Source organism: Molossus molossus, unplaced genomic scaffold (assembly GCF_014108415.1).
Source record: "Molossus molossus isolate mMolMol1 unplaced genomic scaffold, mMolMol1.p scaffold_m16_p_6, whole genome shotgun sequence".
In the NCBI taxonomy this organism is placed as follows: domain Eukaryota; kingdom Metazoa; phylum Chordata; class Mammalia; order Chiroptera; family Molossidae; genus Molossus; species Molossus molossus.
Window position 1 is genome coordinate 37,714,964 of NW_023425399.1, and position 27,024 is coordinate 37,741,987.

The 27,024-nt window shown below is 34.5% G+C and overlaps 1 protein-coding gene across 1 annotated transcript in view; it reads left to right on the forward strand.

The window, feature by feature from the left end:
• MACROD2 (mono-ADP ribosylhydrolase 2) overlaps positions 1–27,024 on the forward strand; it is a 2,341,201-nt gene that overhangs the window by 539,779 nt on the left and 1,774,398 nt on the right. The window contains exon 4 of the mRNA XM_036245484.1: positions 2,056–2,085. Coding sequence (XP_036101377.1) covers positions 2,056–2,085 — 30 coding nt within the window. The remainder of the gene's footprint in view (positions 1–2,055; positions 2,086–27,024) is intronic.

The window sequence follows — 27,024 nt, forward strand, 5'->3', positions numbered from 1 at the left end:
CTTTACTGAGCAAAACACTGGGTGAAAGTAGGCTATATTATATTATTGTGCTTCTAGGCATGATAATTTGAGTGAAAAGCTGCTACTCATTATTTATTGTTGTTTGTTGTTAGAAATACCTTTTGCTTTATGAATGAATATTTGAAAATTGGAGGAAGACAGATGGAGTTTCAGGGATCTGGAAACCTATAGATAGGGAAGTAGTCCTCAGTCAAATACAAAAATAAAAAATCAGCAGGAGTGTGAAATGCCATGCAGTTTTATAAATGCCTGTAGCTAAAATTTTAGAGAATGTTTGAATTAGCCAAGAGACATAGGTTGATCATGAAATTTCCCCATGCACTAAAGGGTATGGGACCAAAATAGAATTTGCAACATCTTTCCTAGTGCCCCTTCAACAAGTTACTAGTTTAACAGTTAACAAAGTTTAATTTGGAGCAGGACATTAAGTCCTGGCTACCATTTCTAAAAATACTACACACTTTCTCACTGTGAGTCACAGGGATTTGGAGATGTGAGGTGATAGGGTAGCAGAAGAATTTATGACATAAGAAGTGAGTTTTGTTTATGATTGAATAATGGCATTGCTAGTCCATGTTTGTGACAGAAATATTGAGAGTAAGGCAAGAGCAACAATTAGATGGCCCTGTACTTGATTTGATGCTGTAGTATCGAATATTGAGAAAAACGTCAAAGTCATTTGCTCTCCAAGCATATTTCATGATATTCTCATTAGTGTTACAATAGTTAATAAGCTATCACATATTTAACCTCATGGAAATGAGACTGTGGGCATTTGCTCTTAAAATTATCCCTTTCTTTATTGATGGAATCGTTAACACTCTGATATTTGCTTCTCTTAATTGTGGCAATGCATGCATGGTCCTGTGGACAGCACACTAAATTCTAGTTAAAGAACCCCTACATTTCTTTCCTAAATGATTGCTTTAGTCTTCTGGTAGCTCAGGATTCTCCACAAAGAAAGGGAGCCTGGTTGCCACATACTTTCTTTATATAGCTACAGGATTTTTCTTTTTAATGGCATGAGATAATACTTATGATACCTAAGAACTTTGTGGAATAAAGCTCAGTGCAGTGACTTCTGCTTTCTGGTTGTTATGATGACTATATAAACATAGGCATAAGGTTGCTTAATATTTCAACAGAAACCTTCCCTGGAACTTTCTGAAAATTTGACCTCTTGAAAGAAATCCAAATGGAGTTATCTTATATTTTGCTTCTATAAATATGTGTGCTAGAATAATGGATAACTGGATAGGAAACGTCACAGCATTGCTTTCAAAAATGCTTAAAATTTATTTCTTTCCTTCAAATAAAGTTAACGCTAAAAGTAACATGTGTTATTTAAGAGTTCTTACTGCAAAGTGTCTTGAGATAGCTTTATTTGATGGTGTTTAATTAAAATTATTACACTTTCTTGTACATTGTCCTTTGAAATAATTAAAATTACCTAAATAACATTCTTCTTTCTCTACTTGATAAAATGGAGATTCCAGAAGATTAATTTAGATAAAAACTAGAAAATAAAAGGATCACAATACGTATCTCATTTTCTTAGGAGAGAATACATTATAAAAATAGTTACTTGAAGCCCTGGCCAGTTTTGCTCAGCGGTTAGAGCGTCGGCCTGCGGTCCGGAGAGACCCGGGTTCGGTTCCCGCTAAGGGCACGTACTTTGGTTTGTCCCCGGCCCTGGTTGGTCGTGCGGGTGGCAGCCACTCGATGTGTCCCTTCATGTCGATGTTTCTCTCTCTCTCCCTTCCTCTCTCTCCCTCCCACTCTATCTGTACAAAAAATGGAAAAATATCCTCGGGTGAGGATAAAAAAAAAAAAAATAGTTACTTGAAGAGAAAAAAGAAATAAAAATGGCAAAATATTTTAATTTTTATATCATTATCAAGCAGTTATAAAGGCTCTCTTTATACAAAAGTATGTGTATTTATAAGATATATTATTAGCATTTTATTAAACTATCTGGCATATTATATTTTTATGTATTATTTAATGTCTTTTATTTTGTTTTCTTTTAAACAGCAAATGCCAGTCTCCTTGGAGGAGGAGGTGGTAAGTCCTGAACATTACTTAAAGTATTATTTCAATACCAACCAGAGATGTTAAGTAAATTACATGATACTTTAAATAAATTTAATTTAGCTATAATTATCAATCACAAAAGTAATAATCTTCTAGAAAATAATTTATAATGGAAATATTTTAACTGACTTAAAAATATGTGGAATAGTGGTTTTTTTCTTGTCAAACTTTGTATTTCTACCTTCGGCATAAGCTGTAACAGCTATAAACTGTTGGGATGAGCACGCATATAGCAGATGACAGAGTCACTTTTAATACATTTGGAGATTTGTGGTTTTAGTTTTCTTTCTTTTTTTCATTATAATGATTATAAAAAAATAATGGCTCTGTAGCCTGAGAGCTTAATATATCAGCTAGTTACTGATGTGAATAATAAAAAAATAAATTAGTATTGACACTTTGTATTTTCTTTTAGCCTGTTTAAAGGAGAAAGAGATCAACATGAGATGAGGAAGAGAGAGATTTTTGTACTGAGAATTTATTTTTGATACTACAGCCTTATACCTATTTATTATTTTTATTTCTAGGTTGAAAGTTGAAAGCTCTCCAAGCCCCAGTTTATATAATATAGTAGAGAGGGAAAAGTACACACTAAAATAGGGTCCTTTTTCTTTAAGACCCAGAGGAACATAGTTAAATTTGTTTTCTCTCTCCCCCTTTCTCCCTCTTGCTCTCTCTTTTCATGTACATGGAAGAATACATATGATTATATGTAGCTTTAGGCTTTTTAAAAAGTGCCTAGCCTTTATCAGGATGCTTCAGTGTAATTTTATTTAGCAATTAAAATTTTAAGCATCATTTCTATATAAGAATTAATAGAATTTCAAAAACAGAATTTTGTTAATAGGAATAATAGAAAACAGTTTAAACTAGAAAATGTTCTATGGCAGAGTATTTATTTTTATCTTCCATAAATTATTTTAGAAAATATAAATCTGCAGGATTTCTCATTGCAATTATTTTTTAATTTTTTTTATTTTGGGGAGTTAGAGGGAAACTTTTTCTTATTTTAGGTGGTTTCTTAGTAAAATTTTTATCTAGGCCTCTTACAATATGTTAAATAAACATTATTAAAATAAATTTACATAGTGCTGATTTTCTTGCAAGACATATTAGTATTTTGACAAATTTGAAAATTAGATAAAAGAAAGTTAAAATTGAGTCTCTACAGATTCATCAAGTTAAACAAAAGCACATTAGCTAGACAATTTATTGTTCTTGACTATTTTTATAAACTGGCTTGACTGATTATATTAGTTAAATTATTTTAATTGCCCATAGCAGAAAAATCTCAAATGACAGTGGCTTATAGGAGCTTGAAATACACTTCTGTCTCATCTAAGAGTAGTATAGATGTAGACGGCAATGGTTGTATAGTAATTCCATGGTGTCATCAAGCACTCAAGCTATTATGTTGCTGTCTTCCTTCCTAATGCATGGAAGCCAGGGTCCGTGATGGCCAGTAGACCTCTAGCTATCATAAATTTGGGGGTCAGGAGGAGTAAAAAGGCCATGAATAAAAAAGGTGACCCCCAAAAATGAGTCAAATTTTTAAAGCAGTTTTCTTTGCAGTCTCATATTATCCATGAACTTGATCATCTGTTCATTCATGGATACATATAGTTTTATTCCAGAAAGCAATGTGTTTATCAAAAATAGAAAGTGGTGTTCTATTTTCTAAGGAGGTAGGGCAGAGTGAAGATTCTGGTGGGTAACTTGTAGTCCCTGCTATAGTGGATGGCAGGCTATTGTTCAGCAAGTCTTGTCAAACTGCTTTGTTTCAGTATATGTGTAAATAGTGTTTATGGAATTAACTCTAGTGATTTGGCCTGTATTTCCTTACAGTTCCTCTAACCTGTGTGAAAAAAAATAATTACATATTTTTAGCAATGGCACGACATTCAGGAATAGGCAAATTCAGTTTCTATTTACTGTCCCTTAGGACATATATATGATTGATTTTCCTAAACATAGTTATTGCCATTATTTCTAATTTCTGAATTCTAAAATCAGTGACTTAGCATGATTATACAGGTAAATTACAAGTTTTTAAGGTGGCTGTAATTTCTTCCATTAAAGTAGGTCATTGGCAGATTTAAATGCATTTATGTACTTCTAGAGACTTCAAGATTGCTCTAAACTACATGTCTGATTTTTGAAGGCTGTGTTTAAAAATTAAAAGTGAGAAATATTTTTAGCCTTCTTATACTTGTTTTTGGCCTTCTGATTATATGACAAATATTTTTAATCTTGTCACTGATATTTGTAAAGTGAAATCTAATAGTCATCCAGTAAGGAGTAATTAAATTGATGTAATACTGTTGGATTTAATCAAGGATTCTTTTTATTGACTTGAAATAATATCCTTTTGAAAGTCTCTGAAAGGACTAATTCTTTGATCGACTAAACAATTTGATCAAGAAAATTTGATAACTCATAAAAATAATAATGGTACTTTAAGTACTATTTTCTCAGGTCTTCAGGAGGTTGTATCTACAATTTGTATAAGTAATGCTTGAAATTTAGAAAAAATCAGTGCATATAAAAATGTATTACCCATAAAATCTTAGCAGTTTGTTGTTCTTTTTAAAGTGCCTATAAGCAAGAGGAGAAATTTACTAAAAGGAGAATTTAAAAGTGGTCACAATTAATCACCTTAGCTCTGATTTTAAAGTGAGATAATCACTACAGTGGTGTGAATTTTCATCTTTGGCCAGAGGCCACTCTTTCTAGGAACTTAGTGTCACCGACTGTAGCTTGTTGTAATGAACATAGGGGAAGGAGTCACAACTAGATAGTCATTTCAGATGAAATGCTTGGTAAAATAATAATCTTTGTTCAAATTTTTCAGATTTGTTAAAGGCAGATACATATATTACTTTCTTAAGTGTGTGGTTGGTCTATAGTGATGGATTCTACCTTTCAGGAAGCCTTTGCATTACCTATGTAATGGTATAATGTCAAAAACCCGAGAATTTTCTATTCATTTTTTTTTATAAACTTGCCATCACTGCTACCAATAGTACCATGTATAACAGCTGTATAGCACATTGATTTATAAAACAAGTAACTGTTTTTCTCACTTAGTTCTTTTATTGCTCCTATGTTATGCTGTGGTAACAAACAAGCCTGAAAATATTAGTGGCTTAATAAAATGAGGTTTATTTTTTTCTCACACCATGGTCTTAGTGGGATTGGTGGCTCCTACTCAGGCTCTCATACAGGTGGTAACACAGAGACCCAGGCTGCTTCCCCTTGGGCTACGTATTCTATGTGACATGTGGCTCCTAACGGTGCCACGGGAAGCGGGAGCTGGAAGATCTTGTGGGATATATTAATAGACCATTGTGGGAATGACTTATATCATTTATGCTCATGTTTTATGGGTCAGAATTTAGGCACGTGTCCCCCGGCATAGCTACAAGGAAGCCTGAGAAGAGTGGAATCTTCCAGAGCTCCCAGGGAGGAGGAAATGGTACTATCTCTGCCACAGTGCTCAAATGAGTTCAGTTTTATTTATTTATTGTTTTTATTTTTAATTATTTAATTAAAAATTTTATTATGAAGGCCAAAGGTTGAATGAAAAGGCAGGTATGTTGACTACGGCTCTAGGTTTCTTTGCCTTTGCTTAGTGATTTTTAATACATCTCTGCTGTTCAGATTTGCTTTTTCTGTGCACAGATAGGTAACTTTGTTTACACCAGGAAAAATGAATGAGAGGACAGGAAAACATGCAGCTGAGGTATAGATGATGCTTTTCTTGACCTATTTTCATAAATCTCAAACCCAATTGATAATTTAAAAGTACATACAACAGCACTGTTTTATGGTACCTTTGGATTTGCTGATTCATATTCCTTTGTTGTATATTTGAGGTTCTGTCATGGAACTCATTACATTTTAAATACATGTTCACTCATCTGTATGAGAATGCTTTACATGAATGAAGTTCTGTGATGTTATACTTTTAGAATGTATAATAAAAATAAATCTTTTCCATCAGCCTTAAATTGTCAAGAAGCAGAATTAGAAAGAAAAACGTAGTAAATTCCTCAATTCCTTTTAAATCATTACATAGTAGAACAGAATAAAATTTACCATCTCTTTCTTTGAATGTCTTTTCCCTTTCATTGTCACAATAATTAACATAAGACCAGAATCTGATAATAGAGGCCAATGCTTATGAGATTTGCTTCCTCTTAAAGTCTGTCAAGGCTCCTGAGTACTGAAGCCTGAGGCAGACTGTTAGACATTTAGTGACATTTCCTGACAGAGTAGCAATTTAAGGTTGGCTTTTATGCACATTACTATACAGGATTGCTGTTTTAATCATGCACATATGCATACACATGTACATGTACATGACATATTCGAATCAATACTGTAATTTTGTACCTTATTTTGAGGTGATTCTGTGGCAGGTTAGTTTTAGAAATTCCAAGTGTAAACAACTACCACCAAATAAACAGTCAGTCCCAGCTCAGGTGTGTGATCTCCCCCACCTCTGTGAGCTTCTCGCTGTCTTTATGCCCCTTAATGTGGGCCCTCAAATTGACAAGGTGGCCTGGGGTTAGTTACTGGTCCTCTGAACTCTCTCATTTCTTGTTTGGACTGTTCTACCTGCAGGGAGAATTCCTATGCTTTTTTGTTGTTAATGTTAAGGTATATGTTAAGGCAGTTTTTATTAGGATCCAAAATGCATGCTTCAAAATCAGTAAAATCATAAAACTGTTTGGTGTTATGCAAGAGATACCATTAGTGTATCTCCATTCATGTATTCAACAGATATAATTCAGTCTCTACTGTGTATTTATTGATTTGGCAGAAAATACAGCCCTTTTCCTGTGAACAGGCATGATCTCTGTTTGGTTGTATTAACTGAGCAGTTACAATTTCCCATGTTCTTTCAGGTATTCCAAGTTGTTGTTTTTTTTGTTTTTTGTTTTTTTTGGCATGAGGCTTTTGAATCCATACGATACTGTAATAACAATATAATGGGCATCAAGCATCAGATTTCTTCTTTTAAAAGCAGAGAGATATCTTGAAAAGTGCTCTTTTCACACAAAAACCGGGGTTGCAACCAAGAATTCCTAACATGAAAAACAGCACATTTAAAGGGTGTTTTAAGTGTGCGTAAGTGGGAATGCTTTCATAAATTATTTCTTAAGCATTGACAAGCAAAATGGAATGCCCTCTACCCTTCCCTCCACACACACAGCGATTTTCTCCTGGCCTGTAGTATCAAGCACACCATTTCTCAAAATCCCCACAGAAATTCCATGTTTCACTCTCAAACCTTTGGTCTGGCCAGGCCTTGGTTATGCTAGGAGGAATCTAGGATAATGGTCAGCAGTGAGGGACCAAGGCCAGTTATAGCAGGTAGTGTGTTGGGGTTTGCTTCTCAGGAGAGTCAGTCAAGCACGTCTGGCCAGCTAGCCTATCCTCAGCAGACGGAGGGGTTCCTGCCATGTGCCTGGGAAGTAGCAACAGTTTCTCAGTACTAAGAGAGAGACATGGCAAGAAAAGCTCAGGAGCTCTGGCCTTGTTGGTCTGGCAGGGACTTGGTCTTATGAACAGAGCTGCAGGAAGAAATGTGGTGCTAAACCACAGATAATACGGTTTAAATCTTCATTGCCTTAGGTGGGATTGATCCTGGGCACTGCAGGTGGTTGGACTTCCTAAGGAGACCAGGAGTCCCCGATGTGAGGAAGGAGAGAGGAAGGGGTATGCAGGGACCAGGAGCCAGGCCAGGTCTGACAACATTTAGTTACATACTGAACCAACCAAAATTTTTTCTCTCTCCCTCCCTTCTGCCCTCTTTTTTCTTTTAAACACTTTTATTTTTTCTTTTTCTCAGTCAACATCATGTATTGATTACCTCTTGTATACCAGTCTTGACATTGCAATAGCAGAGATTCTTATAATTAAGTGCAGTTAAAGTTATAAATACATTTTTTATATTTATTTGCTTATGTAAGAACACAGCTGTGAGTGAACCAAGAATTTTATTGTTGAAAGTATTATTCCCTTTTATTCCCTTTTATTCCCCCATTGATCCCCTCCACCACACTTCTACTCTCCCTTCATGCCTTCACCACACTATTGTCTGTGTCTATTGGTTATGCATATATGCATATAAGTTCTTTGGTTTATCTCTACTGGCACCCCCTCCCACTTCTTTCTGAGGTTTGTCAGTCTGTTCTCTGCTTCCAGGTCTCTGTATCTATTTGTTCTTCAGTTTATTTTGTTCATTAGATTCCACAAATAAGTGAGATCATGTGGTATTTGTCTTTCTCTGGCTGGCTAATTTCACTTAGCATAATACTCTCCAGGTCCCTTCACGCTGTCTCAAAAGGTAAGAAAGAGATGTGTCTTTTTCACAATTGTATAGTATTCCATTGGGTAAATACAGCTTTTTTATCCATTCATCTACTGATGGGCACATGGGCTATTTTCAGATCTTTGTTACTGTACATAGTGCTGCTATGAACATAGGGTGCATATATTCTTTCTGATTGGTGTTTCAGGCTTCTTAGGATATACTCCTAGAAGTGGGATCACTGGGTCAAATGGAAGTTTTATTTTTAAATTTTTGAGGAAATGACACACTATTTTCCATAGTGGCTGCACCAGTCTGCATTCCCACCAGCAGTGTACTAGAGTCCTCTTTTCTCCACACTTTCACTATCACTTCTTGTTTGATGATTTGTTGATGGCAGCCATTCTGGCCAGTATGAGGTGATATCTCATAGTCATTTCAATTTGTATTTCTCTGATGATTAGTGACATTGAGCATTTTTTCATATGTCTCTGGGCCATTTGTATGTCCTGTTTGGATAAGTGTCTATTCAGGTCCTCCGCCCATTTTTTAATTGAACTGTCTTCCTTTTGTTGAGATGTTGAGTACTTGATATATTTTGGAAATGAACCCTTTATCAAATGTTCATTGGCAACTATGTTCTTTGAAAGAATGGGTTTCCTTTTCATTTTGATGTTCGTTTGTTTTGCTGTGCAGAAGTGTTTTATTTTGATATAGTTCAATTTGTTTATATTTTCTTTTGTTTCTCTTGCCCCAGGTGATGTATCAGTAAAAATTCTGCTATGTGAGATGTTTGAAATTTTCCTGCCTGTAGTTTCTTCTAGGATTTTTATGGTTTCGTTACTTACATTTAAGTATTTTATTCATTTTGAGTTTATTACAATGTATGCTGTAACTTGGTGGTCTAGATTCTTTTTCTTTTTTTGCATGTACCTGTCTAATTTTTTCAACACCATTTATTGAAGAAACTGTTCTTTCTGCACTGTATTTTTTTGCCTCCTTTGTCAAATATTACTTGAGTGTAATGGCATGGGTCAATTTCTGGATCCTCTGTTCTTTTCCATTGTTCTATATATGCCTATTCTTATGACAGTACCAGACTGTTTTGATTACAGTGGCCTTGTAGTATAATTTGATACCCCTTATTGGATCCCTCCCACTTTGTCCTTTTTTTTTTTTTAAGATTGCTGCAGCTATTTGGGGTCTTTTTGGGTTCCATATAAACTTTGGAGTATTTATTCTAGATCTTTGAAATATGCCTTTGGTATTTTAATAGGAATTGCATTGAATCTATAAATTGCTTTGGGTAGTATGAGCATTTTAATAATATTACTTCTCCCAATCCATGAACATAGTATATTCTTCCACTTGTTTATATCTTCCTCTATCATTTATTTCACTGTTCTGTAGTTTTATAAGTACAATGTTATGTCCTCTGTGAATAGTGACAATTTTACTTCTTCCTTTCCAATTTGGATGCCATTTTTTTTCTTCTTGTCTCATTGCTATGGTTAAGACTTTTAGTACTATGTTGAATAACAGTGGTGAAAGTGGACATCTCTGTCTTGTTCCTGTTCCTAGGGGAAATGCTTTAATTTTTGCCTGTTGAGTATGATGTTGGCTATAGGTTGGTCATATATGGCCTTTATTATGTTGAGGTACAATTCCTCTATTCCCACTTTGCTGAGAGTTTTTATAAAAAATGGGTGTTAGATTTTGTCAAATGTTTTTTCTGTGTCTATTGATATGATCATGTGGTTTTTATCTTTCAATTTATTTATGTGATGTATCACATTTATTAATTTGCAAATATTGTATCAGCCTTGCCTTGCATCCCTGGTATACATCCCACTTAGTCACAGTAAGTGATCTTTGTAATGTATTGCTGGATTTGATTAGCTAATATTTTGTTAAGGATTTTGACATCTATATTCATCAAGGATAATGGCCTCTAGTTTTCATTCTTTGTCCTGTATTTACCTGGAAGTAGGATAATGCCAGCTTCATAAAAAGAGCTTAGAAGTTTTCCTTCCTCTTGAATTTTTTGAAATATTTTGAGGAGGATGGATGTTAGTTCTTCTTTGAATGTTTAGTAAAATTACCCTGTGAAGCTGTCTGAACAAGGGCTTTTGTTTGCTGGGAGTTTATTGATTACTGCTTCAATTTCATTAGTTGTTTTCTGAATCTTCTTGGTTGAATTTTGGAAGATGGTATGTTTGTAGGAATTTGTCCATTTCACCCAGGTTTTCCAATTTGTTGGCATATAATTGTTCATAGTATTTTCTTACAATATTTTGTATTTCTGTGTTGTCAGTTGTTACTTCACCTCTTTCATTTCTGATTTTATTTATTTGGATCCTCTCTTGTTTCTTGGTGAGTCTGGCTGAAGGTTCATCAGTGTTGTTTATCTTTTCAAAGAAACTAGCTCTTGGTTTCACTGATCTTTTGTACTTTATTTTGTAGCCTCTATGTCATTTATTTCCACTCTGATTTTAATTATTTCCCTCCTTCTACTTACTCTGGGCTTTTTTTGTTGTTCTCTTTCTAATTCTTTAAGTTGTAGGGTTAGTTTATTAGAAGTTTTTCTTGTTTCTTTCTTAAGTGCTATTAATGGGTTCTCAGGACTTCATTCACTGTGTCCCACAGATGTTGGATTGTTGTGTGTTCGTTACATGGTTATATACTCTTGTTGGACTGATTCTTTTAGTATTGTGTAGTAACCTTCTTTGTCTCTTGCTGTGGCCTTTATTTTGTCAGATACGAGTATTGGCACCTTAGATTCCTTTCTTTCCATTTGCATGGAATCTTTTTTTCCATCCCTACACTTTTATCCTGTGTGCATCTTTTGTTCTGATCTGAGTCTCTTGTAAACAGCATATATATGGGTCATGTTTTCTTATCTAATCAGCTACACTATGTCTTTATATTGGAGCATTTAATCCATTTACATTTAAGGCTATTATTGTCATTTTACATATTTTTATTGATTTTTAAGAGAAATAGAAACATCAACATCAGAGAGAAACATCAATTGTCTGCCTCCTGCATGCCCCCCACTGGGGATTGAGCCCACAACCTGGGCATGTGCCCCAACAGGGAATCAAATCAAGATCTCTCCATCCATGGGATGATGCTCAGTTCATTGATCCACACTGGCTGGACTAAGGTTATTATTGATAGATACTTATTTATTGCCATTTTAATTTGTTATACCTATATTTGTTTCTATATATTTTTTATTATTATTATAGCAGTCCCTTTAATATTTCTTGCAATGCTGGTTTGGTGGTAATAAATGCCTTAACCTTTTTTTTTTTTGGTCTGAGAAGTTCTTTATTTCACTTTCTAATTTGAATGATAGTCTTGCCGGATAGAGTAGTCTTTGTTTCAGATGCTTGTTTTTCATTACCTTGAATACTTCATGCGATTCCTTTCTGGCCTACAATATTTCTGATGAGAAATTAGCTGACAGCCTTATTGGAGGTCCTTTGTAGGTTACAAATTGTTTTTTTCTTGCTGCCTGTAAGTTTCTCTTTTAATTATGATATGTCTTGTTGTGGGTCTATTTGGGTTCTTTTTGCTTAGGACTCTCTCTGCTTCTTCAACTTATGTGGCTTTTTCCTTCATCAGTTTCAGGAGTTTTTCTGCCATTGTTTCTTCAAACAGGTTCTCTATGCCTTTACTCACTTTCTTCTTCTGGTATTCCTATGATGCAGATTTTTTGTTACATTTTATATTGTCCCAAAGCTCCCTTAAACTGTCCTACTATTTTTTTTCTTTTTGGTTCTCTGATTGAGTAATTTTTTTACCCCATCTTCTAGTTCACTGATTGAATCCTTGGCTTCCTCTTATCTGCTATTTATTCCTTCAAGTGTATTTTTTATTTCTGCTATGTCATTCTTCATTTCCAACTGGTTGATTTTAATAGTTTGTATACTGTTTTCATGCTGCTCAGTATACTTATAATCATTACTCTGAACTCTGTATTTGATAAATTGCTTCTCTCCATTTCCTTTAGCTCTTCATCTAGAGAATTCTCTTATTCTTTTCATTGGGGCATGTTTATTTGTTTCCTTATTTTGGTTTCCTTGAGTCTATTTATTAGGTAGATTTGCTGTGTCTCTCTGTCCTGGTGGGCTGGCATTCACTAGTGGGTGTCTTGTGGGACCCAGTGGTGTAGTATCCTCAATCTTCTTAGCTGGGTTCTCTAGTAATGTCCCTTGTGTGGATTATGTGGGCCCTCCTATTGTAATGTTTCCTGATTGCTGTTGTCTCTTTTGTAAGTTGGTTTGATCCTTGCGCTAGCTGCCTATGAAGCTCAACCCCCACCACATACATCATGACAACTGTTTTTTAGGTTTCTGTGTCTCCAAGACCTTCATCTTTATCACTTTAAGAGTGAATCTCTGAACAGAAATAGGTTTGTTTGTCTGTTTTTCACTGAAACTTCATAATTTTCTTTTGATTTTTAAATACCTTGCCTAAGTGATTTGGTTTGCTCTTGGGAACTCAGTGTCTAAACTTAACAGCTCACCCAGAGAAACAGTTTCTGCTTTGGCTTTTCACCTGAAGCCTGAAATCAGCAGCTTTCTCCAGCTCAAAAGTTTTAGCGCGTACATGGCTTCCTTAGAAAGGAGCAACAAATAAGAGAGTGTAGTTTAGAGACTCTTCCTGTGAAAAGGGATTCTTTTTGTTTCTTGCACTTCCCTGTTGGTTTTCAACCTGGCCCCATATACAAAGGTCAGGGAGAGATTATAGAAAGGCAGACTACTCCAAATTGGCAGGTGGCATTTTTAACAAGCAAGGGAATTTACATAGACGCTTGTCTTGGGAGCTGCAAGTGAGTAGATCTCTGCATCCATCTGGTATAATCTTGAAAGTTTATATAGAGGCATTAACTGAGCTCAGTTGCATTTACCATTCAGAATTCTCAACAGCACATTACTTTCAAGGCTATGTTCTGGAAAAATACTTCTGTTGTGGGAATGCTGAACAGAAGGTACATGCTGAGAATAGGGGAAAGGGTGAGGAGCCCCCAACTGCCTGGATCCAGCTTACAGGTTGACCAACACTCTAGAGGTATAAATATTTATTTAAACATTAGAACTACAAAGGTAATTTTTAAATATTTATTTATTTATTTATTTTTAAGAAAACTTAATACAGGAAAAATGAATCACAGAAGATGAAGTCAACTTCTTTTTTTTTTTTTTATCCTCAACCGAGGACATTTTTCCATTTTTTGTTCAGGTAGAGTGGGAGGGAGAGAGAGAAACAGAGAGAGAGAGAGAAACATCGATGTGAAAGGAACACAGCGAGTGGCTGCCACCCGCACAACCGACCAGGGCTGGGGACAAACTGCAACCGAGGTACGCGCCCTTAGTGGGAACCGAACCCGGGTCTCTCAGGACTCAAGGCCGACGCTCTAACCACTGAACCAAACCGGCCAGGGCTGAAGTCAACTTCTTAGAGTGGTCCAGGAAAGCTTTCCAGAGGGGTGATGCTGGAGCAATTCTGGAGGATGTGTAGCATTTTTTAGGAGTGGAAGGAAATGACCTATTTAGTTGTATTTACTATTGTTTGATATAGATATTTTATAAATATCTTGCTCTGCTTCAGTCAGCTTCCTCACTCTTCTACAGTCATATTATCCAGACCTTGGTTAATATGACCATACTGCATGCCACTTAACATGGAGTGAACAGTGTAAGGACGAAAGAAAGGAACTGTGGTTCAAGTGGTTTTGACAGCAAAATTTCTTCAGAACAACCTTGGCAATGTCTGGTGGTCATCACCAGTACAAGCTTTCCCCTGTCTTGCTTTCGCCCCTAATTATCTCACCTGCATCTTTGTCTAGGTACCAACTCTGCAGCTGCCCACACCAGTTGGATTTCTAGTATATGTTTTCTTCATTCCACATGAGCTTGTCTAGTTCTATTCTAAGAAATGTGACCCAGTCCTGGTTGCCCTAATCTTGTCTGTCATTTGTCATTAAGCCTTCCAGATGGTTCCTAGTGCAGAAGGGAAAGAGATATAAAATCCAGGTCATGTCTATGCTTGAAATTTCCTATTTTAATGCCACTCCAGGGATATACCCTGTTTATTTCACCTCAAATTACAATTACCATGATCTCTCTATTGTAAAGCTAAATTGTAAAGTTATTCATTGTATTGACTGCATACCTATTTCTCCCTCTAAGTGAAACTACCCCATCTGAAAGCCCAGTCAAAGGGACAGCCCTGTGCATATTAAATGCCGTCCTCATTCTGGCCATAGCTGATTGAACCCAAAGGATGCATTTCACAGTTAGGGCATAAACTTCTTGAGAACAGAGACTTTACTACTTATCTGTAGTGACTTGGCAGTTTCTACCACATATAGTAGCTATTTAATTTTAAATAAATAATAAGTAAATTTTGACTCATCACTGTATCTCATCCTGGATTCTTAACATGTTTAGATATTTCAGTTTTGACCAGTTTGCTCTGGAAAGATACTTTTAAAAATCTTTAGACCATCTCTAAGTGAAGAAAATAAAACTTAAAAAATGCATATACTAGTAAGCCTGAGGATCATATACATATTTATGCAGTAATTATTTTAAGCATTGTATTTCCTTTTATTTCTAAAAATTTTACATACACAGGATCTCATAGTTTTCTTTGAAATAACGGTTATATTTTTTGATTCTTGGGAGATAAAGAGAACATTTTCTTGTATAGATAGGGAAATGAAATGCAAAAAAGTTTCATTCCATGGATTACATAGAAAGGGGGAAAGGCTATTATCTCATTTGTGTTTTGTAATATTGCAGGTATTTAACCAGTTATATATTTCAGTTGGAAATATTATTGTCATTATTGATTTACTTGTTTAAACCTATTGGCAAACTTGAAAGTACTGGTGTGCTAGTAATGAGACTTGACATTCATTAAGAATAGGAGCAAGGACATGCTTTAGGAAAGTTTTTAAGAATGTTGGCTAAGCTGTTGAATTCTTCTACCTCATGCTTGAAAAACAATGAACAATGAGAATTATGGGAAGTATTGTTAATATTTTACTTGATTTAGATTTTTTTATTGAAAAGAATTGATTTTGTAATATACTTCTCATTTAAAATATTAAGACATAAATTGGTAGGTTACTTAGAAATACAAGTATGGGCATTGCCACTATCACCTCTATTTTATGTTTAATCAAAATAAATAATAACATTTTAGATTCATAATTTTGTGCAGTATTAAAGATTGTCAGTTCTTTTCTCTGACATATGCTTCATTTCATTAGCTTGTGTGTCTTCCATAAAACCTTTGTGTGATCATTGTGTTCAACCTTTAGAAGAAAGAAAAAATAAAAGCATTTACTCTTAAGATTTTATGGTTGAAATTCACTTTATTTTAAAATCTTAGTTGCACTTAAATTAAAATGATACATCTTTGTGAAATCTGTCATTGAGCTATGTGAAGAAATAGTCTGTGTTCATTGTGATAACTGTTTTACCTATTAATAATATAACCTATTGTGTCTTAGAAAATTGTGAATAACATAGGGATATCATTGCAGAACAGATAACATGGGGAAGGGATTTTTCACACATGTATTATAGAGGTGATAGAGATCTAACAAGATGGAGCAAAAGTCTCTAGATCCTAAAAATATGGTAGACAGAGGAAACCAGAAAACCTTCCTGAAACAAACTCACATACTGTAGATAAAATATAACAAAAATTAATTTAAGTACTTCAGTCAGCTTGCAAAAAAAAAAAAAAAAAGTGGGGATTCTTTGGTGCCATAAATAAGGGAGTACTGAAAAAATAATGTGAACCAAAACTATAATATAAACTATATACTATATGTGTCTTTGTGGTAAAACAAATAGTGATGGGGAATTGGATACCAGCGGCTATGTGACTACTTGTCATTTGAGATAAAAGAAAGAACTGCATAAAATAGGAAGTTAAAGCTTACGTTCTCACATAAACCAAAATCTTCAAATTGTTATGCTTTCAGTGGAATGGTGGACTTAAAAAAAATTCTTCATTGACCAAGAAAACTACAAGCAAGACTCCCCTAAGATTTTAGTGTCCTAAGCCTACAACTTCTTTGTAGTACTATCTATATTTCTGAGGATCCCAAACACAAAAAATAAATATAAAAACTGGTCCTACTGGCTACTATGAAAGGCAAGTTAAAAATTATTCTGGCCTGGTCAGTGTGGCTCAGTGTATTGCGTGTTGTCCCATGGACTGAGAGTTCCCAGTTCAATTCTTGGTCAGGACACATGCCTGAGATATGGACTCAATCTCCAGTAGGGGATGTGCAGGAGGCAGCTGATCAATGTACCTCTCTCACATTGATGTTTCTATCTGTCTTTCCCTTCCTTCCTCTCTAAAACAAACAAACAAATGAACAAATAAAAACATTATAAAACATATAAAAATTATTCTAGAGATAAATGTTCAATACCCAGATCACAGGGTATTCTCACAAAAGAAAAAGCCCTTTCAACATGACCTCATTATCAGAAATTATAAAATACATTAATTACCTTAGCTAGGTAATTAAAGTTAAAACCAATAGTGATAAATCATGTTGATAGGATGTACTTTGACATGATAATGAAAAAGCGACATTACCTCTGTTATTCGTCTTACAAAAACCTATAATCCCAATCTAATCATGAGTAAACTATCAAAAAAAAAAAAAATTCCTATAGGAGGGCATTCTACAAAACACTTGATCACTATACCTCAGAACTATCAAGTTCATCTAGGAAAATCTGAGAAACTCTCATAACCAAGAGGATTTTAAAGAGACATGTCAACTAATTATAATGTCGTATCTTGGATAGTATCCTGGAGCAGAAGAAAACATTAGGTAAAACCAAGAAATTATGAATAAACTATGGACCATAATTAATAATAATGCCAATATTGGTTCATAAATTAAAACAAATGCATTTATCTAAGATAGTAATAATAGGGGGAATTTGGTGTAAAGTACATGGAAACTATCTACACTATCTTCTCAATTTCTCCATAAATCTAAAAGTCTTTAAAAAGATTGTCTGTTATACAAAAAATAGGAGTCAATCCAAAATGCACACCAAATATGCAAGAGTAACAATGAATATCAGGAAAAACCTAAGGTAGCTAGAGAGCATCCTAAAAGAGAATCGAAAATACCAATACATATGTTGAACATGATTAAGGTATAAAAATGATAAAACATAATAGTAAAAAAAGGAAGATTTGAGTGTTGTCCCATGGACTGAAAAAGAAACAAATAGAAATCTTAGCAGTGAAAAATGTGGACTTTGAAATAAAAATATTTATAATAGACTTTATAACATTATATTTGACATAACTGAAGAGAAAATTTGTAACCTGAAAGACAGCACTGTTGGAATTTACCCAGAAAGTATCACAGAGCTATAAATAAATAGTGTATATAAAAGGGAGGGATATAGACAAGGCAGATAGAGGGACACATCCAAAATATATACAGTGAGAATTCCAGAAAGTAAAAATTGAAAGGAAGGCAATATTCGAAGAGGTAATAGCTGATAATTTTTCACAATTGTCAAAGAAATTATCTAATAACATGCACATATTTATTTCTAGAGAGAAAAAACTGAATTAAATGAAAAAAAGCACATATTATCATAAAGCTGGAGGACATAAAATAGATAGATAAATATTTAAAAGTCACCAGAAAGAAAGAATTTCCTACAAAGAAACAACTATTAGACTGACAGCAACATTGTCAGGAATATATGATAAAGGGCAATTAAGTAATATCTGAGAGAGATTAATGTCAAACTGGTATCCTTTACCTACAAAAACTATCATTCAGTAGTGAGGCAAAAGTAAAGACATTTTCAGATAAATATTAAAAAAAATATTAATCCTAGACCTTTGCTGAAAGAACTATCAAAATGTAAATTAAGTAAGAATGAATTTGAACCAACCTCCCACTCTCCCCCACAAAAAGATTGGCATATTAAGTCTGTTATATTATTATTTTTAAAAAAATTTTATCAAAGAAAAAAGTTAAACATGTACGAATGTAGATAGAATAATATAATACATTCAATTTTTTCACCATGCATTTTCAACAATTTTAAACTTATAGTCAATTTGTTTCATTTTACTTCCATCCACTTAAATACCTAGATTATTTTGAAGCAAATTCAAGAATCATATCATTCTATCAGTAAATATTTTATATGCACCTATCAAGGTAGGGAGTATATTTTTCTCTACTTTTTACATCATAAAAATATAATTTTTGAGCCTAAAAAATTATCAAATGTCCAGTCAGTGTTTATATCATTCCTATTATCTTATAATCTTGTTTTTTACAATATGTTTGCTTGAATTGGGATACAAATAAGATTTATATACTGCTTGGTTGGTGTGTCTTTTATCCTTTAATTGTATGGATTGCTCCTCCATATCTGATCTCAATATGTTTCTCTGAAAGATAGTCTTTCTGTATGTTTATGCATTTAACTGGATACTTATTTAAGTTTATTTATTTTGTTTTTGATTTGGGGGGTATTATGGTTTCAAATGTTTTATAATTGGTAAATATTAATTTACATTACTTTTATACTTTTGTTTTATAGTTAACTTTGCGCTAAAAAATGTAAATTTGTCATTCTGTTAAAAATGTTTAGGTAGGTAAATCATGTTTAACAGAAATAAATAATTGCAAAATAGTTTAAACACCAAAAAGCAGTGAGAGCCCTCATTGATGGAAACTCCTTGGTAAAAATTCTAGATCTTTATAAGCTCTCCCAGTTTGTTTGGCTTGCTAAATGGGACCTAAATGCTTAGAAGCATATCTAAAAACAAATAATTTAGAGATAGGAAGTACTTTACATTGCTGTCAGAACGTGTCCATATATCTGCCTAATTATATAGTAGCTGTGGTATAGCGCTTGTATAGTTTATCTACTTCTGTTAAAGGTAAACTCTTTTTAAAACTATGCAAAGAAAATTTATTGAGCTTCTGTTTTAAATATCTATCCCTTAGACTCCAAATGTGACCTGTAAGTGCATAGTAGGAAATAAAGTCCCAAGCAGGACACTGCAGGTCAAGACTCTTATTGTCTGGGATTGTGTTCCTTCAGTTTACCAGGGAAAATGTTTTTCTTTACTATATCACAGTAAAGAAGGTGTGGCATTTTCTTTGAAAGACACTTTTACAATTTCTTTGACTTTGGCACTATTAAGAATTCCTTCTGTTAAATTCCATTCTTTGGAGCTGCCTATATTTACCTGCAAACTGGAGACATGAAATAAGGTGTAGGGATAAATGAGGCTTGCCAGTTCTGAATGGCAACAAATCCAAGGAGATCACAGGCATTGCTGACCCTATGTTCACTCAGAAAGTCCCTCTGCTTTACATGATCACTTATTGCTGCAGCTCTGTTTTTGGCCAAAAGTCATTAATTTATTTTTTTATGAGTTAGAACAAATTTATTATTTTGTGTCCTAGTTTCTTCCTCTGCAAAAATAGTTATAATGATATATAACTACTTTTCAGAGGTGGAATAACTAATTGCTCTTTGTAAAATGCTTTTCAAACACAAAGTGCTAGATAAACAGTTATTACTCTAGCAGTTGTCATTATTATCATTATAGTATAAAAGTGAAAGATGAAAGGTGCTGGATAATTGTAAAATATGGTGACGTTATATCCAAATAAAGAGGAATAACCTGAATTGTTGGATAACAGTAATGCAAATGTCTGTGTGTGGTGGAGGAGAGTTCCATTTTGTGGGAAGATAATATAGATAATTGTGCTTCAGTTAACCACCAATAAGTCCAAGAATTTTTACATGTAAATATAGATGGAAGTTTATTTTATCCTGTATAGTGATGGTTATAAGGAAACTTTTTTATTCTTTCCCAAACATTTAAGCCAGAGTTGGAAATTATTATATTCTAAAATGTGAGGTATTCCAGCTTCATGCAGTATTACCAGGCTAGGGGAAGGTTAGCAAAGCACATCTTTTAGCTGAGGCACAAGAAAAGGAACAAGAAACAGCAGCATTTCTTTCTTCAGGTAGTTACTTGCCACTAAGGAGAAACAAGGGATCCCACTGAACAGAATTAGTGGCCCATATAATGTGTATGTCCAGCAGGCAGCCAGGCTTGGAAGTAAAATGAGGAAGTAGGAACCCAGCAGAAGCTTACTGGGCACACAAGGGTGGAGGCTGAGAATTGTGCTCTAAAACTTAGAGGGTGGCAGAGAAGACCTGGTATTCTTACTGAGGTCCAGAGAGACCCAGGTTCGGTTCCCGCTAAGGGCACGTACCTCGGTTGCAGTTTGTCCCCGGCCCTGGTTGGTCGTGCGCATGGCAGCCACTCGATGTGTCCCTTCACATCGATGTTTCTCTCTCTCTCTCTCTCTCTCTCTCTCTCTCTCTCTCTCTCTCTTTCTCTCTTCCTCTCTCTCCCTCTCGCTCTATCTGAGCAAAAAATGGAAAATGTCCTCGGGTGAGGATAAAAAAAAAAAAAAAAAAAAAGGATGATGTGTCAGGAGCTTATAGCTAAAATAGTTGCTCTGCTTGTGCTACAGGATTGTTTTTGACAAATAAACAAAACCTAGTTCTCAGAAATAGCTGCAGGGGGCACAAAGCCCTCTGCTAAGCTAAATATCCCTCAACATCTGCAACTTCTGGGAGGTTGATCATACACATGGCTTCAGACTCACACATGTGGTATATCTGATGTTAGTACCTGCAGGGTCAGCTTGCAGGACATAGACCATAAAGCATTAATAAAGTTCCTAGTTTCATTTCCACTATAATTGGGAAAAAGCATAATTCACTAGTCGGATTTTGTGAAACTGGGAATGATTCTACATTTCTGTTACTCCAAAACCCCTGCTCTATTCATCATATAAACTCCTGCTCATACTTTAGATCTCCATTTAGTAGTCCACCAGCAGGCCCTCTGCATATGCTAGACACATTAGGACTACTACCCTCCCTGCTGTGTCTGCATCAAACTTTTTTCTTTTCTTATTATTTTCTTAGGTAACTGTCTCTCTTTCCTGTTAGTTTATAGGTTCTGTAGTGGCACGAGCTATATCTGTCATATTCATTTGCTGTATACTCAGAACCCTGCAGAGAGTCTGACATATAGTAGACCAGTGGTTGACATACCAACCAGCTGTTGGACAGATGAATAAAGGAATGATAATAATAACTAACATTTCTGGGCACTGGCTTTGCCAAGCACTACTCTAAGGATGGTAAACGTATTATATCCCTACATTTTTCAGTAGTTCTAGGAGATGGGCACTGTTATTATTCTGATTTTACAGATGAAAGATCGAAAGTTTCAGAGAGGTTAGGATGACAAAATATTGGCAGATTCAGTATTTTATCTGGGACTCTCTCACTCCACACTCCCATCTTTTAACCACTGCGATGTGAATTTATGAATTTGAATTAACCTGGAATTAATTATGGGAATAAGGATATAGGCATAGATTTATGTGTCTCCAAACCCTCCTCTTCTAATTTCTCTAGATAACAAATTTTATTCTTTATATTTCCATGTCTCATCCCTCCGTCTAACTCTCATTCTCTGGAAATAGCTTTTAACCTTCAGAGTTATTTCTGGGAACAGAAGAATCAGTAATTTCTAGGCTTGTCTGTCCTTCTGTCTGAGAATTAACTCTCAGTTCCCGTGAGCTACAGAATCAATTCTTTAACCCAAGAGTTTTTCCCTATACATCATTTTGAGCAAATAGTGTTTTCAATGCTCAGAATTTGTGAGGATTTTGTCATATTTTTAAATAAAAAAAACACAAAACATTATAAACTTGGAATCTTTGTCTTCTCGGTTTTACATCTCCTCCACACAGAGATAGTCATGATGCATTTGTTGCACAACTTTCTGTTTATTTGTCATAGTTCTATATGCATATATATCTATAAACAATAGATGGTATTATTTTGTTTTAGAACAGCATAAATACATTATATATTATAGGCATTCTAATGTTTGCTCTTTTTTCTACTAAACATCCACATATTCATGTGGATATGGACATCATAATTACAAAATGATTACTATAAGGATATTTTGGTCGCAGGACAAATGGACTTATGCTTTTAAAATACAGGTCTATAAATATGTAACTTTTAGGAACATATATACTAGTTGTACAAAAATACATCTTCATTATCGTCATATAACCAAGTCTTTTTAGTGAAGAAATAAGGTAATATGAGAAGTATACATTTTTTGGAAAGGCAAAAGTACTAAATCTCAGCTCCCACAAGTTTGAATGTGCCAGGATAGTACATCTGGATAACATTTAGGTTGCTGATCTTAAATCCTATTTAGTACATCTTTGTACATATCAGGCAACACTAATTTTTGTCCTAAAAATATTCACATCAGTCACTGGACCCAAGAATTCAAAGGATATGCCAATGCTTCATTAATCTTTTGTCAATTAATACAATGTAACTTCGGTAAAACATCTAAAAAGATTTTATATTTTCCTATTTTCCCTTGCAATAGAAAATCCCAACAACAATTATTATCAGTAAATATGTTCTGAATCAGTGGTTCTAAACTTTAATGTGCATCAGAATTGTCTAGGGCTTATTAAAACAGTTTATGAGCCCTTTACCCAGAGTTTCTGGTTCAGTAGGTCTGGGTGCAGCCTAAGAATTTGCATTTCTAACAAGTTACCTATTGAAGCTGACATTCCAATCTAAGGATCACACTCTGAGGATTTCTCTCCTAAATGACAGTGATTAAAAAGCAGAGTTCAGGCTGTATTGAAGTGAGGAGGCTGATAAATCATCTCTCTCAAAAATACATACAGGCAACTATAAAGCTGGATTAAAAAACAACAAAACACAACCATTTTAGAACTCTGGTAATTGAACAATGGAATGTAACAATCTGAAAATTTATGCCTCAAAAACTGTTGAAACTCAGAAAAGAATAGTGGAAATCTTGACATTCTTGCTCCCGTCACCACCTTCCCAGTTTGTTGATGTTGTTTTTTCAATCCTCACCTGAGAATATTTTTTCTATTTATTTTCAGATAGAGTGGGAGGGAAGGAGAGAGAGAAAGAGAGAGACATAGATGTGAGAGAGACACAGGATCCCAACCAGGGCCTGGACAACTGCAACTGAGGCACATGCCCTTGACCAGGATCGAATCCACGACTCATTGGTCCACAGGCTGATGCTCTAACCACTGAGCGAAACCGGCCAGGGCACCACCTTCCCGGTTTTGATGGTGTAGAAGTTTTGCCAGGAAGGGGCTGTGCTGCTGTGGTCAAAAGACTCATTGATTTTGATATGCATGATGTTCATAACCATCAGAATTTTCAGTGTAAATGAAGATCCTGACCTGGTGAAGGGCTAAAGTCTAAGATTGTGGTTATGATTGAGCAAGAATATTTCTGACTGAGGCTGAACACATGTGCTGTGGAGACCAAGGAGGCTCCAATATTTTTGTGTGTTCCTGGCCAACTCTGAAGCTGTATCTATGTGCATAGGACACATGCAAAGCCAGCCAAAATTTAAAAAGCCAGAAAAGACTTGAGAATAAGCTGAGCTTTGCATGTGCTCTTGTGCCCACACAGAAATGTACCAGCAAAGCATGGAAGCCTAACTGGTTCAAAGGTGTTTGAACAAAATGATTGTTCAATTATTGGCTGACAACTAGCCTACAATGAAACAGGGGCAACCCTTAACAAGATAAGATTAAAAATAAAAACAGAAATTTAAAAGCCTAAGCAAAGATATCAGAGCTTCTCCATATGAAAAGATATATCTTACAGATTTAGTGCAAACTAAACAAAACAAGCAAGCAAGCAAAGACCTCTCAACAACAATCTTCAAAGGAAAAATGATCAGATTCCGGAGTTGCTACCATTGATATTATTTAAACTGTCCACTTAAAAAAAAAAAAAAAGACACATACAAAGAAACAGCCCCACCACAAAAATGCACTCAATAGAAACCATCACTGAGTACCCCCAGATGTTACATTTATCAGGCAAGAGTTCAGAAGAGCTATTATACATATATTCAGGGGCCCTGGTCCGTTTTGCTCAGCCTTTAGAGCGTTGGCCTGTGGACCAGAGAGTCCTGGGTTCTGTTCCCTCTAGGAGCACATGCCTCGGTTGCAGTTTGTCCCTGACCGGCTTGGGGTTGTGTGGGTGGCAACCACTCTATGTGTCTCTCTCACATCGATGTTTCTCTCTCTCTCTTCCTCCCTCCCTCCTGCTCTATCTAAAGATAGATGCAAAAAATATCCTTGGGCGAGGATAAAAATAAATAAATAAATTAATTAATTAATTCAGGGAACTAAAAGGAACATGTTTAAACAATGAAAGTATGACAACAATGAATCAACAAATAGAGATTCTCAATGACAAGGTAGAAATGATAATATTCTGACTTTAAAGAGTGAAATAACTGAAATGAAAAGCCCTGAGAGGGTAAGTAGCAGATTAAAGATGTCAGATAAAAGAATCAGTGACTCTGAAGATATACCATTCAAAATTATCCAATCTGAAGAATAAAGAGAAAAAAGGATTGAAGAAAAATAAACAGAGCTTCACAGAGCTGTGAGATAAGGACCAGCATACAATACATGTAATGGGAGTCCGAGAAAAAGAATAGAAAAAGGGAAAGAATAAATGTTTGAAGAAATAATGGCCAAAATCTTCTCACATTTGATGAGAAACTAATCCACACATCTGTGAAACTCTAAGAACTATTATTAAGATAAATTCAAAGAGACCCACATACCAGAAAAACTGCTAAAAGACAAAGAGAAGAGTAGAAAAGAAGCAAGAGAAAAATAAGTCAACATATACTAAGGGCCATCAATATGATTAATGGCTAACTTATCTTCTGATACAATAGAGGCCAGAAGGTAGTGAAATATATTCAGTGCCAAAGGGAAAAAATAAACAAGACACCTTTCTAGTCATGGATTCAAAACCCACTAAAACTCCTTAAAAATGAAGGTGAAATAAGGCATTCTCAGATAAAGACTACAGACCTTTCTTATAAGAAATATTCATCAGAAATACTAATGTCCTTCAGCTAAAGAGAAACTATACCAGATGATAATATGAAACCACAAAAACATGAAAAGCATCAGAAATGATAAATATGTGGGTTGCTATAAAAGACTCTATAAATATATTTCTCTCACTTCTATTAACTTCCTTAAAAGCTGTGACTGTTTAGTCTAGAACATGGATCAGTGGGCTGTATACGGCAGCAGTGGCATGGACAAGAGGGTATAAATGAAGATATAGTAAAGTTTATATATTTTATCAAAACTAATATTGATCTGAAGTAGGTTGTGATAAATTAAGACTCATTTTAATATCTAGAGTAACCAAGAGGGAAAAAAATCCAAAAAAAATATGGTAAAAAATCAAGAGCAGAACTTAAACAGTAAAGTAAAAATATGTATTTAATGTAAAAGAAGGTAATACAAGAGGAGCAAAGGAAAGATAGGAAACAGATAAAAACTATATAGGCACATTGCACATGTACATCCAATCATATCAGTAATTACATTAAATGTGAATATTCTAATTATCTCAATCAAAAGAAAAGATGATCAGATTGCATAAACCTAGCAAATCCAATATATGTTTTCTATAAGAGATGCATGTTACATTTAAAGATATAAATATGTTGAAAGTAAAAGGATGGGAAAAGATATGCCATGTGAACAATGACCATAAGCTATAGTAGCTATATACTATCAAAGAAATATTCCTTAGGCAAGAAATATTACTAGAGACAAAGAGGTATACTTTATCATGCTAAAAAGATCAATACATCAGGAAGATGTAACCATTCTAAATGTATATACACCTAATAACAGAGCTGCAAAATGCATCAAGCAAAAACTGACGTATTTGAAAAGTAGTATACTCATAAATAATAATTGGAGATTTTCATATTGTACCCTCAATAATTTAGCAAACAAGTAGACATAAAATTAGAACAATATTATCAACCAAGTCAACTGACTATATATGTATACACACACACACACACACACACACACACACACACACATATATTACTCCACCTGATGGCTGCAGAATATATATTATCCTCAAGCAACATGGAACATTTTCTAGCATAAACTAATCAATAAAAATAGAAGATATAAATTACCAAAATCAAGAATGAAAAAAGGAACATTTTTACTGACCCTAAAAATGTTAAAACGATTGAAAGTTAGTATCATGAACAACCTTTGCCAAAATATTAGTCAATTTAGATGAAATAAAAAAACTTCTAAAAATATATAAATTACTAAACCTGACCCAATAAGAAATATAAAGTGTGAATAGACCCTTGGCAAGTAAAATAATTGCTAATAAAAAGTCTTCTTATGAGGGACACCACCAAAAATGGTAGAGTAGGGAACTTCAAATTTTCATTCCTCCAGTAAAGTAATGATCAAGCTGGTGAAAACTGTAAGAATCCACTTTTTCAGATCTTTTAAATCTAGCAAAAAACTTATAACAACCAGGCAACACCTGAAGAAAAAGAAA